Source organism: Pteronotus mesoamericanus, unplaced genomic scaffold (assembly GCF_021234165.1).
Source record: "Pteronotus mesoamericanus isolate MK-2021 breed Mesoamerican mustached bat unplaced genomic scaffold, CSHL_Meso_final contig_29, whole genome shotgun sequence".
NCBI lineage: Eukaryota > Metazoa > Chordata > Mammalia > Chiroptera > Mormoopidae > Pteronotus > Pteronotus mesoamericanus.
In genome coordinates this window covers 1,796,220-1,808,715 of record NW_026555123.1, presented here as the reverse complement: position 1 = coordinate 1,808,715, position 12,496 = coordinate 1,796,220, and the positions used below count along the sequence as shown (strand labels likewise).

The following is a 12,496-nucleotide window of genomic DNA, read 5'->3' as shown; positions in this document are numbered from 1 at the left end:
CTCCAGAAGGGAGCACACTGAGATGGAGGAGCGTGGGAGCTACCTGGGAGGCCAGCAGGCTGGGGGGCAGGAGCGGCACCCCTGATTCCCGCCCAGGCAGCCGGTTTCAGCCTGCCTTCAGGGCAGCGTTTGCTCCACGGCGGGCCTCGCCTGGCCGTGGAAGTGGCTGCATCGCAGCTGCGCTACTGAAAGCACAGCTCCGCTCCTTCTGTGGTCTGGAAGGAGCCTGGGGCTTCAGAGAAGAATCCCCACTTGAGCCAGGCTTCAGCCGTCTGCTTAATTTGCAGGGCTTCCATGGGAGCCTTGTCTGGATTGATCTTTCCCGGTGGGATTGTTATGTTGCCTGTGCTTACATGTTCTCATACTTCATTTAACAACAAAACTACACCAGGTATTGGGTATATTGCAATAAAGTGTGATTAGGAAGCAGTGCTGAGCTGACAGATTGATAGTGTTTTGTCAGAAAGCCCAAGAATAACTTTGTTCCCACTTGGTCCAATCATTCTTCCTCATAACAAAATGTCAAACAGAGAAATATAAACATAAAGAGACACCACCGCAAGATCACTGATGGTGATGATGATGATGATGATGCGCCAATCTTGACCACACACCTTGCTGAAATCCTTGGAAGGCTTGACCACATGGACAGCTGATTTTTCCTCAGTGAGGGTCTTACTAACCTCACACCAAAGCACAGGAATCTGTTCCCTCCCAGCCCAAGCCCAATTTCGTAGTTCCTATTCCACATCAGAGGATACACCCTCATGAACGAGGAACACGTGCCGATCATGGGGATCTGAATTCCCAGCCCTAGGAAACAGGACCCATCCAGGACAGTCCTCTCTGAACTGGAAAACTGGAGGGCTGGGTGAGAAGAGGGGATTTACATCGAGTCGCCGGGGACTTAAGTCCACAGACTGCTGTCCTGCCCTCGGTCACCACCCTGTCTAGTTGAAGAAACTAGCTCTACCATAAGAAAAACAAAACAATAAAATGTTCTGTGGTCCAGCCTCATTTAGGCCTTTACCATTTTGACATTTAACCTTATTGTCTTCTTTCTCAAGAGCTTGCAATTCACTTATTATGTTAACATCAGGACAGATGGCCAACCAATTCTCTCGGACTCTAGAGCTGCTTCCGGTTCTCTCATATGGGTTTTTTTCCTCCATTCGCATGTTCTCTGAGTCTACAAATGAACCCTGAAGGGGCAGCCGCAGACTGGGCCAACTAGCCCAAACTCACAGGAGTAGCTGGACCTAACAGGGCAGAACGCTTGTGTGAGAGTGTTGTGTACCGGTGTCAGCCTATGAGTAATCAATGTCGTCACTGAACCCACCCTTGCATTTCCTATTATAATTGCAAGACAGCAGCCCTTCATCAGTAAACTCTGAAAAGGTCCAGGCTGGTTACTTACAAGACCTGGCAATGACCCAGCCCAGCTGGGGCCACAGAGGTTGTGGAGCGAGAGCCTGAGCGAGCTCGGGGCCTGGGGTTCCGCCTGTTATTGGGGCTGCAGGTGGGGCCCAGGGTTTTACGGGCTCGCTCCTTATGGGTGAATTTAAACAAAAAGAGTGGGAATTTAAAGCACAGGAAGAGGAACCTGACAAGTGGTCCATGTGCTCATTATTGAAGTCAGCGGAGATCTCTAAAACGAAGGAGCCTCAGCCGCCTTTGGAGCGGAGCCTCGGCCACCGAAGCCGAAGTCAGGCGCTTGTGTTATAAAAAAGAACACAAGTGGCAGGGCTTACACTGCAGAGAGACACTGTCTTCACTTCTATTTTTAAAAAGGCAGGTGGATAGCAATTATTCCCTTCTTTAAAATTATAACTCATGGTTGTTTCAAAGTATTATTTGCTTTATTTCTGCCTTTTCTTGGTAAAGGCAGTATGTGGTGAATGGGACATTTGATTGGTATTCTTAGGTTTTATAATCATATGTGAAGTTACTCCATGTATTTTTCCTGTTCCCTATACTAGCTAGGTCCAGAAACAAGGTTTTCTTTATAAGGATTTCGCCATTTTCATCCCATTTCTTGTAGGGTTAGGAGCAGCTATGGGGCACCCTGATTTAAAATGTTCTAATTCATACTCAAGCTGTAATCTTTAAAACGAAATCTTCTTCACCTGCTTCAGGCAGGCCCCGCACAGCGCGCCCCCGGCAGCGGGACTGGCTTTGCAGTTTCACGGAAAAGCTGCCGCCACCAGCAGCTCAAGGCTACTATTTCTTCATTCGTCTGGGCCTTGTTTCCTGTGAATTCATCTATTTTTCGTCCTTTTTCTCTTCTAATCTCCTTTTTCCAGTGGGTGGGGTGGGCTGGCAGGGACGCCGTTTGGAGCCTTCTCCTCGTTCGGGGCCGTTCCCACACAGTCCGCTGGTTCCGAGGCGGGAAGAGTTTCCAGTCCCCCTTCCTCTCCTGGGCCGCATTTCTTCTCTGGGCCTCGTGGCCAGCGGGCCCAGTCATCCTGCGTGTGACAATAGCGCATCCTATGAAGCTGGCTAATGACCCCCGTGTGGAAAGGCCCGGGCATTACAAATTGCTCCATTAAGAAAAGCAGCACATACACGATCACAGCCAAAGTTTGAATGTTGTGGTGGTTTCGCTGCACCGTGCACTTTGCAGGGTTTGCTCCCGTACGGAGTCCTTTACAGCAACGTTGTGCGGTAGGAAGGGGCACTAGGTTTGTCCTCGGTACCGGTAACGTTGAAGCTGCAATTCTCATTCAGATCATCCGTGGACCTAAAGCTTATCTTTGTCACATCACTGGCATGTTGTGCTGTCTCTTTCAAACACTCATGACCTGACCTTTGGAATGGACACACAGTCACCACTTGTCCCTGAATGTCCCTCAGCCTGATGGTGACCAGTTGGGCGCGCGGGACTCCAGTCGCCTCTCCCAAGGAGTGCTCAGAATATCTTCTGTCAAGGCCAGTGCACCAGCGACTTCTGGCTGGGATGACGTCGGTCGAGCTACTCCCATGCCCTTGTGTCTCTATTCCCTCGGGGACACCCGAGGCACACCTCACCAGGCTTTCGTACACTCTGAGAGGGGTAAATATAAATTTGAATTGGCAAGTAACGCCTTTGGTTATGTAAACCTGTGGACCTTTCGGTCTCCTCACGTGTTGGCTATGAAAAGTGGAGAACCGACGACTTCCAGGTGGCTCCGTCGCCTTTCTTAGGGTCACGGAAGCATTTGTGCTTTTGCAGGTGACGGGCCTGCCTCTCACTGGCCTCGTGATGATCAGCAGTGCCTGAGCCGGCCCTCTGTGGGCCGGTGCACCCGACGAAGGAGAGGCTGATGGTGCAATTGTACTATGCTTATTTAGGCCTGATTGAAACAGGAAGGAAAAAAGGATTCTTCCCACACTCGTGATTGTAACAATAATCACCTAAGGCCAGAGCCCATGAAGACACTCTGCTCTACAACTCTATTTTTACCCCTTCTCTGGTGTTTAGACAAGTCAGGATTTCTTTTGTAGTTATTACCAATTATTTTCCCCTTCCTCATCTGTACAGTTTGTACATCCAGCAGGGACCTAATTATCTTTGGGTAGGAGAAAGGCAAGAGAACTTGAAAAGTGTATTTAATTTAGAAACTTAATTTTTGTAACTACAATTGATCTTTCCATTCCCCATCCTCACCCTCTCCAAAATAAAGTCTAAAAATAGGATAACAAGTAAATACCAAACAATATCTATAAAATTTATGAACATAGTATTAAAATTTAGACTTTTTTTTTTACATTCTCTCTGTTGGCTAACTAAACAACAACAACAACAACAACAACAAAACAAAACACAAAACCAAAACCCTGCTTAAATTAGTAAAAGAAAAGAAAAAAATCAACGAAAGTCATCTTAGTTGACCAGTCTACATATCCTTTGATGTGAATCAGAAGGAACTGGTTTCACCATGGAAACTGTTGGTTGGCTTTTTATTAGTTTCTGTTTTAATTTATTGGCCAAGTTAGTTGATCCTTAACACTTAATTTTTCTAAAGTCAGTGGTCATTTCTATTGTTCCTAATGGTATCTACTTCAAACTTAAGAAATTTATTATAATGACTATTAATATATATTTTTACAAAATCACATGAAGGTGTTTTTTTAGTCTGTCTTCTTCCCTAGTCTGTACTCTTGCTCTTAATATTTCCATGTTCCTTTCCGTGTTCCCACCTCCTCTAACTTTGATGGATTTTCATAAATTTGTATCAGCTAAAAAATTTATATCCTGACAATTTTATATCCTCAATCAAATGCCCTCTAAGGATAAAGCTTTGAAAAAAAATTTGCTGTAAAGTAACTTAGTAGGTAGGAAGAAACAGGCTTGAAACACAAAGTTTCTTGTCCAAACATGTAACAGTTTATTATAGTACCTGTACTTGTTATTAGGCTCAATAATAGATCTTTCTTCTATTTCTGCATTACAGACAATTGTATTGAGCTCTCTATCTATTATGTTACTGTTTCTATTATACATTCTGACTGCTATAAACTAGTTTCATTTTATATAGAACTAAAACTACATAAAGAAAATCATATTAATGAGAAAATGAAAGGAATTGACTTCAACCTGAATACACCCTCTTTATTCAAACTTTCAGTAATATGCCTTTCTCTAAATTTCTCTTAGTCCCAGAACTTCATGGCAAAAACAAACCGTTGATCACTTATGTGGGGGATTCAACTGTCCTGACATGTAAATGCCAAGGTTGTTTTCCTTTAAATTGGACCTGGTACAGTAGTAATGGGAGTGTGAAGGTAAGATCATATTTCTTTGAGGAAAGCCAAGACATTTTTTTATTTCCTAAATAATGAGATTATAGCAGACTCAGAATTCCTAAGACTATTTATATGTCTGTTATCTTTTTCTGTAGAATGCATTCATAAAGGGAGAACAGTGATAAATGGAGTTGTCATTGACATTTTTAGCTCAGTACGTTATACATCTGAAAATAATGTTTCATTAGCTGGTACTTTGCTTTTTGGGTTTAGCAATTTATTTAAAATCTTTGAAAGGAAGTCATAAGTCATTTTTCACTGATGACCTTAGAAATAACCCAACAAGAAAAGATTTGTTTTTTATCGTTTTGTGAAAGTAACTAGAAAAAAATAGTCCATATTCTTTTCCTGCTTCTGTCTCAGGAGAAAAGAATGAAAAACTTGGTAATTGAATTTAGGTCTTAGGTTCTTTCGGTAACTCACTTTGGCCTCCTTTGGCCTTGCAGAGACTTAAGGAAAGCCAGATGCTTAAAATTCCTGTTAAGGAATTAATGGATTTTCAAAGAGCTGATATTAAAAAAAAACATGAGTATTCAAGAAATCTCTTCTGGCTCTCTTTCTCCCTCCCAAATAGCCTCAAATCGTAGGGAAATTAAAAAATTGCCCTTTAGGGGACACCCATGTATGGCCCGGCTGCCAATGATCGTGGGAATTAAACCCTGTAAGGGCAAGCTGCAATTCTAGAAGGGACAGTATGGGACAGTATAGCTCTTACCATGAAATATTAAATTCCTTCTGAGACAAGATTCAGACTTTTGCAGGAGGACAGGGAAAGGGCTTAAAAGGGAGAGACACTGATTCTGTGACAGTATCCGTTGGATTTTTCCAAGAAATACCTCCAAATCACTTAGGAGTAGATTTACACCATTAACATTTCTCTTTACCTCCTTATTGATGATCAGGAAAGGCAATTGTTTTTTGTATGTAAATATTTTTAAAAATGTAAATGTGTAAAAATATTCAGTGTGGTTTTGGAAATACACAGTTTAATTTATTAATGTATGTGGGATACTGACAAAAGTACCCTCAATCTAATTATATTAAACTTTTAGACTGTAGTCTGTGCTTCTCTCCATTTGCTATACAAATTTCCTCTTGACTTGGCCCTCAGTGGGGCTCATCTTAGGGTATGAGAGACGTGCAGGGAAGACGGTGCAGGTCAAGTGTTTCTTCACAAGGCAGACCAGCCGCCTGCATCAGGATCCCCTACCTGGGGTGCCCATTACTCAGGCAGCGCTCTGGGTCCTCAGCTCCGAGTTGGAGGGGCTACGTCTGTGACAAGCATTGCAGGCAGTGCTGTGCACGGGGAACATGCTGCTATAATTTTGGGGGCCAGTAATACTCATCCACAGCCCCTCATCAGACGGCCTCTGAGAACGGATGCAGATGAGCATTTGTTGAACAGTGCAGTCGAATGACAGAGTGGTGAAGGCAGCCAACGGCCTGAGAACACAGTTTAATTTAAATGGATCAAATAAATAAGCCCTTATCCCACCTCGCCCCCCCAGTAGCATAGAGTGGCTCTTGAGCAACTGGGAAAACCCAGTGAATCTCTCAGAAGCTATCTTGCCTGAGAGAGAGAGAGAGAAAATCAGATATGAAAAGACAGAGCGTGGACAGACCACCACATACACCAGACTTACCAGGGATTTCTGCGAACCCTTCTGTCTCATATTTAAAGGCCTGAAGACTTCCTCCTCAGTTCCAGTGGGAGAGCCCCCCTTTTGTCAGGAGCCAGCGATCCGGCTATGCAGGGGCGATCAGATTTAATAGCTTCATTAATTTAACACTTAATTTAATGTGTGCCTGTGCTGGTGAAGGGGAAAGTTCTTCAAACAGCCAGTCAGAAAGCCGAATGTGAAGCCCAGATGGCTGGAATTTTTCTGTATTATTAATTCTCATATAATATTTACCCATGATGACCTGCATGCTGCAGTGTCAGACCTTCAGTGCTAAATATTTAAAACAAAGTATACTTCTCCTTTGTTTGCTCCCTCTTGGAGATCAAACTCTGACATGACCTGAACTCTGCTAAGTATAACGTTTCACAGATTTTAATATGCCTTTTTCTGGTAAGCTGTTTCCTTGGCACTATCTTAAAGCTTTTGCCCCAAACTAGGTCACTGAGCAGGGGTGTCTAACCTGCGGCCCACGGGGTTCAGGATGGCTACGAATGTGGCCCAACGCAAAATCATAAATTTACTTAAAACATGATGAGATTTTGTGTGTGATTACCTGTTGCGGTGCATTTAATGTGTGGCCCAAGACAACTCTTCTTCTTCCAGCGAGGCCCCAAGGGGCCAAAAGTTTGGACACCCCTGACTGAGGGCATGTGTCTTACATTCGGTATGACAGGAATGGATTTTAAGGTCTCCTTCTGTTAGGTTCCCCTTGATGTTCAAATGGACGATAAGTATGTGATCAATGGAACAGCTGTTAACGAAACGAGGCTCAAGCTATCACGCCTCTCGGAGGACGATCAGGGGACCTACTGGTGCCAGGCTGTGTTCCTGTTAGGCGAGAGCGAAGACCGCATTGAGCTCGTCGTGCTGAGCTACCTGGTGCCCCTCAAGCCGTTTCTCGCGATAGCTGCTGAGGTGGTTATTTTGGTGGCTGTTATTCTGCTTTGTGAAATGTACACCCAAAAGAAAAAGAACCGCCCAGGTAGGATTTATTATTATTTTTTTAGATAACATTCTCATGTTATCACTTAATACATTACAGGGGCTTTAGAGTATTTTTTTTGGGGGGGGGAATCTAGTTTTTGTAATTTGGAGTGATATTTATGTTCAAATCAGAGAGCTATGAGCTTGTACTAATGGTCTTCCTATTTGAGCTCACTAAAATATTTTAGTGTCAAAATAGATCTTTTCTTCCTGTTTTTTTTGGTGTTACTGGTCCCTATGCACCAGTTAGGTGATATGTGCTTTGGTACTGGGCTATGTATTGCGAAAGTCTGTGGTAGCTTAAAATAACAGATAAACAATTACTTTACCCCATAGATAAGTCATTTAAAATGAATTCATCATGCATTCTAGAGGCCTCATAAAAGAGATGCTGTCCTGTCAGTTGCCGATTTTTGTAGCCTCCACCTGATGGATTACAGGTTGAGAAACCAATGGTCCCCCCACCTCAGAAAAGTTATCTTAAATTCTGTATTTTTTCCTGATTTTGTACTACATTTTTAATAACAAATACTTTTTAATAACCTAGCAATCAACCCTGTTTTGAAAACTCAAGGCACTAGACGTCCTGTGATGGAAGCTTCAGGTGAGGCGGGGAGAGCAGGGAGAGAGCAGGACAGGGGAAGGGGCAGTTGTCTGGTGTCGTGCGTGTCTCTTTACTCCACGTGGAAGATGGCACTGTGCATCTTTAACTCGGGGGAAAGCTGAACTGTACATACACCCTCCATAAGAATCATAGACCAATCCTAATATTAACATTCATATTCTTCTTTCGTTATACAGATGACGGGAAAGAATTTGAACAAATTGAACAGCTGTAAGTAGTATTTTTTCTAGATTCATTTTCACTTGAGAGAAATCCAGATGAACATGAAATAGGATAAAATGTTTATAGTTGGAGGATATCCCCAGAGGGCATTGTGTGTGTGCTCCGTTCTGGCCATGTTGCAGCGAAGCATCTGGAATTTGCCTGCTAACAGTGCGATCTCTGCCACTCTGTACTGTGACTTCCACTTCTCTGTGCTTCCCTTTCCTCCTCAGAAAGTGGGTTTAACAGTGCTTCCAGCCTAAGGCTGTTGGATTAAATGGTGTTATTTATGTAAAATGCCTGGCATGGGGATTCGATGCACAGAGGTGTTCGGTCACCACAAGGAAACAGTATTGTGTGAAGCACTGATACTCAACCCTGGCTATATTTCTGATCACTTTGGATGCTCAGTTACTCATATCTTCCTGGATTTCCAGATCCGAGCCCCTGGCATCTGCATTTCTTTCACATGTCAATCACTGCTCCTGATTTACTGTCATGTTGAAAACAACGGGTCTAGAATTCCATTAGTCATTACTTTTGAAGGCACCCAGATTGTGCCGCTGGCTGGCACATCACCCCCGCCCCCGGCCCCCCCGTCCAACCTGCGCGTGAAAAGGTCTGGGATGGAGGTTACCGGCATGGAGCCTGGTGCGCTGAACCTGGGCCTGGCTGGTTCCTCCAAGCCAGAGCACTGCATGGTGGCATCCAGTGACAGACGTGGCCAAGGCTGGGATGGAAATCTGAGCAGCATTTAGTTTATAACTAGAAGTCTGTACCTCTTACTCTCCTTCATCTTCTTCACCCATCCCTGCCCCTCTGGTGACCATCTGTTTGTTCTCTGTCACCGAGTCTGTTTCTGTTTTGTTTATTCATTTGTTTTGTTTTTAGACTCTACATGTAAGTGAAATCATATGGTATTTGTCTGTGTCTGATTTACTTCACTTAGCATAATGCCCTTTAGGTCCATAAGTAAGCCACAAGGATGTCATGTTCAGCCCAGAGAACATAGTCAACAATATCGTAGGAACTTTGTTGGTGATAGATGGACTTATTGTGATGATCACATTGTAAGGTATATAAATGTTGAATCACCATGTTGTGCACCTGAGACTAATATGATATTGTATGTCAATGACACTTCAAAAAAATCTCAGTACAGAGCCAGGGACTGGGGACCAGGAAAATGACACCAGAGGAAAGCAGCCGAGAGAAACCCAGGAAACGGGAGGCCTGAGCAACAGCTACCAACAAAAAAATTGCACTTACATTTTCTATCAGCCAGCAGGAGCTCTGAGGCGTGGGCACTGTGGCCACGCTTAAAGGGCAGGACACGAGTGTGCAGTTGTCCTTTAGATATTTGTAGACATTATTCAAAATAGTTACTTTTACTCAATTCACCGATGGCAGGTGAAATAAGTCAACACTATTTGAGCTTCGAAATTAAGGCCATAAAAATTCCATCGGGAGTCCCACGACCCCAGGGACGAATAAAGCGGTGTTGTCTTAGACTCGCACTCTCACGGTTGGGAGGGAATTGATTGTCCCTCTTTCTGGACAACCTGGACATCTTACTTATATTAATTTGAATTCGTCATCTTTCTGGTTCCCGTGTGCGGCGTCCATTTCTTAAAGTCATAGGAAACACATGCCAGTCGTTTCGATTTCTGAGACAGCCCCAGCCTTGCCTGGCTGTGTCCCCGCTGCCAGCTGAGCCGCCCGGTGCTTCTGACCGCCCCTCGCAGTGCCGGGGGCGGGGGGCAGGGTGCTGTCCGGTCAGGTTAGGACACGCTCGGAAAGGTGGGGGCCTGAGCCACAGGGAGCGGACTGTCACCTCTCAGTACTTCAGTTCCCATTCATGTAGCCCACCCTAGTTAAGAAATATTTAAAAATAGTTTTTCTAGAATGTCTTGGCAATGTCAGATTGTTTCGATCTCTAGTATAATGCCTTGGCTTTTTGCTTTTTGAAAATTGGGATATTGTACATCATTTTTTCCATCCTATTCTGCTCCACAGAGATCATTGTTTCATTTTTCTCATCTGTAGGCTATTGGGTTATCCTTAGATTTCATGCAAGGATCAAGGGTACTTGAACGCATTTGGACCAACCTTTTACCAATGCTCTTTTAGAATTCTTAGTTAGGAGATAAATTTATTTTTGACAGAAAATAAATATTGTATATCAATGTATTTTATATATAATGTTTATTTACATACATGTGTGTTTAGTTAGACACCAGTGATTTGTAGGCTGTCGGTGAAAATTATTTTTAAAAATAGTACTAAACATGTAACATGTAAACAGGCTGGTTTTAGTCCTCATTCCGATAGTCCAAGGAGGACTCCCTCGTTTTCTGATCCACTCTGATATTTCATCCGCACAATCTCACCTACCCACCCTCGCTCCAAATTCTGATGTAATTGATTTGGTGGCTGAATTTATTGTCTGGTGTTAATAGCTTAATGAGCCCAGAGCTGCCCGTAAGACCTAGAAGGGCATCCATTATACACCCTTGTTGGCTAGTTTAGTCACTCTTGTCTTAGAATCTGAAGTCCAGGCTTGTATCCTTGCTCTGACGCATACCGGGTAGACGAAGAACCGTGTTTAGCCTCTGTCTCAGTGTAATAATCATGTCAAATCGCACCTGTCTCCCACGTAGTGGCAGAATTCCTGACTGGCTATTATCTTGCCTGTGTCAAAACAACACACACATTATAGCCATGTCCCCAAGCCCCCCCCTCCCCCATGTCTAGGGAGAAGCAAGTCTTCCTCCAAATAAAATAAACAGGTCTTTGTCACTGTCATCGATGATAACAAAATCAGTGGCATAAAAACAATCAACATTATGACTCAAACGTGTTTAAGAAGAGTGACTTCTGTCTGTAGTTACCTTTCACCTTAACCGGAGAGCTGTGAGGCGGACGGTTACTGGTTTCGTTTTATGCAGTGTGAACAGCTAGTGATTTTCTTCTTTATTTTCAATGCAGGAAATCAGATGATAGCAATGGTATAGAAAATAATGTCCCCAGGCACAGAAAAAATGTAAGTTACTTCTAAATGGTATTCCAAGTAAAAAGTAAAATCCATTATACATAGGCCATCTATTAATCCAGCTATTATTTTGTTTGTTTCACTAAAGACCTAGTCAATCACCATGTGTTGGGATATGTTTGTTTACAATATTATGGGTGAAATATATAGTTATACAAAAATAAATGACATTTTTTTTCCACCAGAGAACCAATCTAAAGGTAAATCTTTTTCTCTTGCCACCACAGACTGGTTTCTTTTACAATTTTTCATGTAGTTCTTTTTCTTCCCCCTCTCAATTTTTCTGGATTCCTCTATTGTATTCTCACATATTCCCATATTTTTGGTTCCTATTAGCTATTTTCTTTACTGATTAGAATCAAAATTTTCATAATTCATCAGTATTTTTTCCCCAAGTAGTTAGAGTAGGAGCTGTTGGTTTTAACAATAGTTCGGATCACCCTTCCCAGCAATTTTTGCTTTGCTAAAGTGATGATATCATTCTAGAAAACCAGGACGTGCTAATTAAGTTTCATTGTGTTTTATTTGACTCAGGAATCTGTGGCCAGTGAATGAGAAACATCATGCCAAGAGTCATGGGCAGATGGACAGAGAGTTTGTATTCCTGCTTTGTCTGTGCTTCCTGTTGAGGACATCTGAGTTTTCATTTTTTAAAAGAATAAAAAGTTTAAGCAGCATTTTTGGCAGTAGCTTTGTAAATAACAGATGCTATCTCAGCTCTAAAGACATTTTTGTTCTGTCATTATTTTACATAAAAGCACAGTAAATTGTATTAAATATGTACTATGAGCTATAAACCAGGAGAGTAATTTCATCCTGGTACTCAGGGGACACACAGACCAGACACCAGCAAAACCAGGTAATAGTTCACAGAGCTATTGTCACTCAAGGCCGGCTTGGAACCAAAGAATTCATCACAAAGGAGGCCTTTGCCATTTTCCTTGGAAAGTATTTTCCCCAGTTGTGCTTACTACGTATAAAACGGGAATAATATTTATGTAAAGTTCGCCCTTCGGTCATGTTGCAGGAAAGTGTGTCTTTACTAGAAAGCGAACACTTTATGCCTCTGCTATTGACGGCTACTCTCTACAGTCACAAGCAAAGCATAGTTTTCCTCCAAACGTAGTGGTTTAGGACAAGGAAATGGATCCGTGCACTTCCCCCAAC

General features: G+C 42.9%; 1 protein-coding gene across 2 annotated transcripts in view; it reads left to right on the top strand.

The window, feature by feature from the left end:
- The window catches only part of EMB (embigin), a 40,850-nt gene extending 28,692 nt beyond the window's left edge, over positions 1-12,158 (top strand). The window contains exons 5-10 of one of the 2 annotated variants that reach the window (XM_054575288.1): positions 4,637-4,764; positions 7,170-7,449; positions 7,999-8,055; positions 8,253-8,286; positions 11,266-11,320; positions 11,864-12,158. In XM_054575288.1, coding sequence (XP_054431263.1) covers positions 4,637-4,764; positions 7,170-7,449; positions 7,999-8,055; positions 8,253-8,286; positions 11,266-11,320; positions 11,864-11,884 — 575 coding nt within the window. In that variant the 3' untranslated portion in view covers positions 11,885-12,158. The remainder of the gene's footprint in view (positions 1-4,636; positions 4,765-7,169; positions 7,450-7,998; positions 8,056-8,252; positions 8,287-11,265; positions 11,321-11,863) is intronic. The other variant, XM_054575289.1, reaches the window with a different exon arrangement.
- Positions 12,159-12,496: the final 338 nt, after the last annotated feature.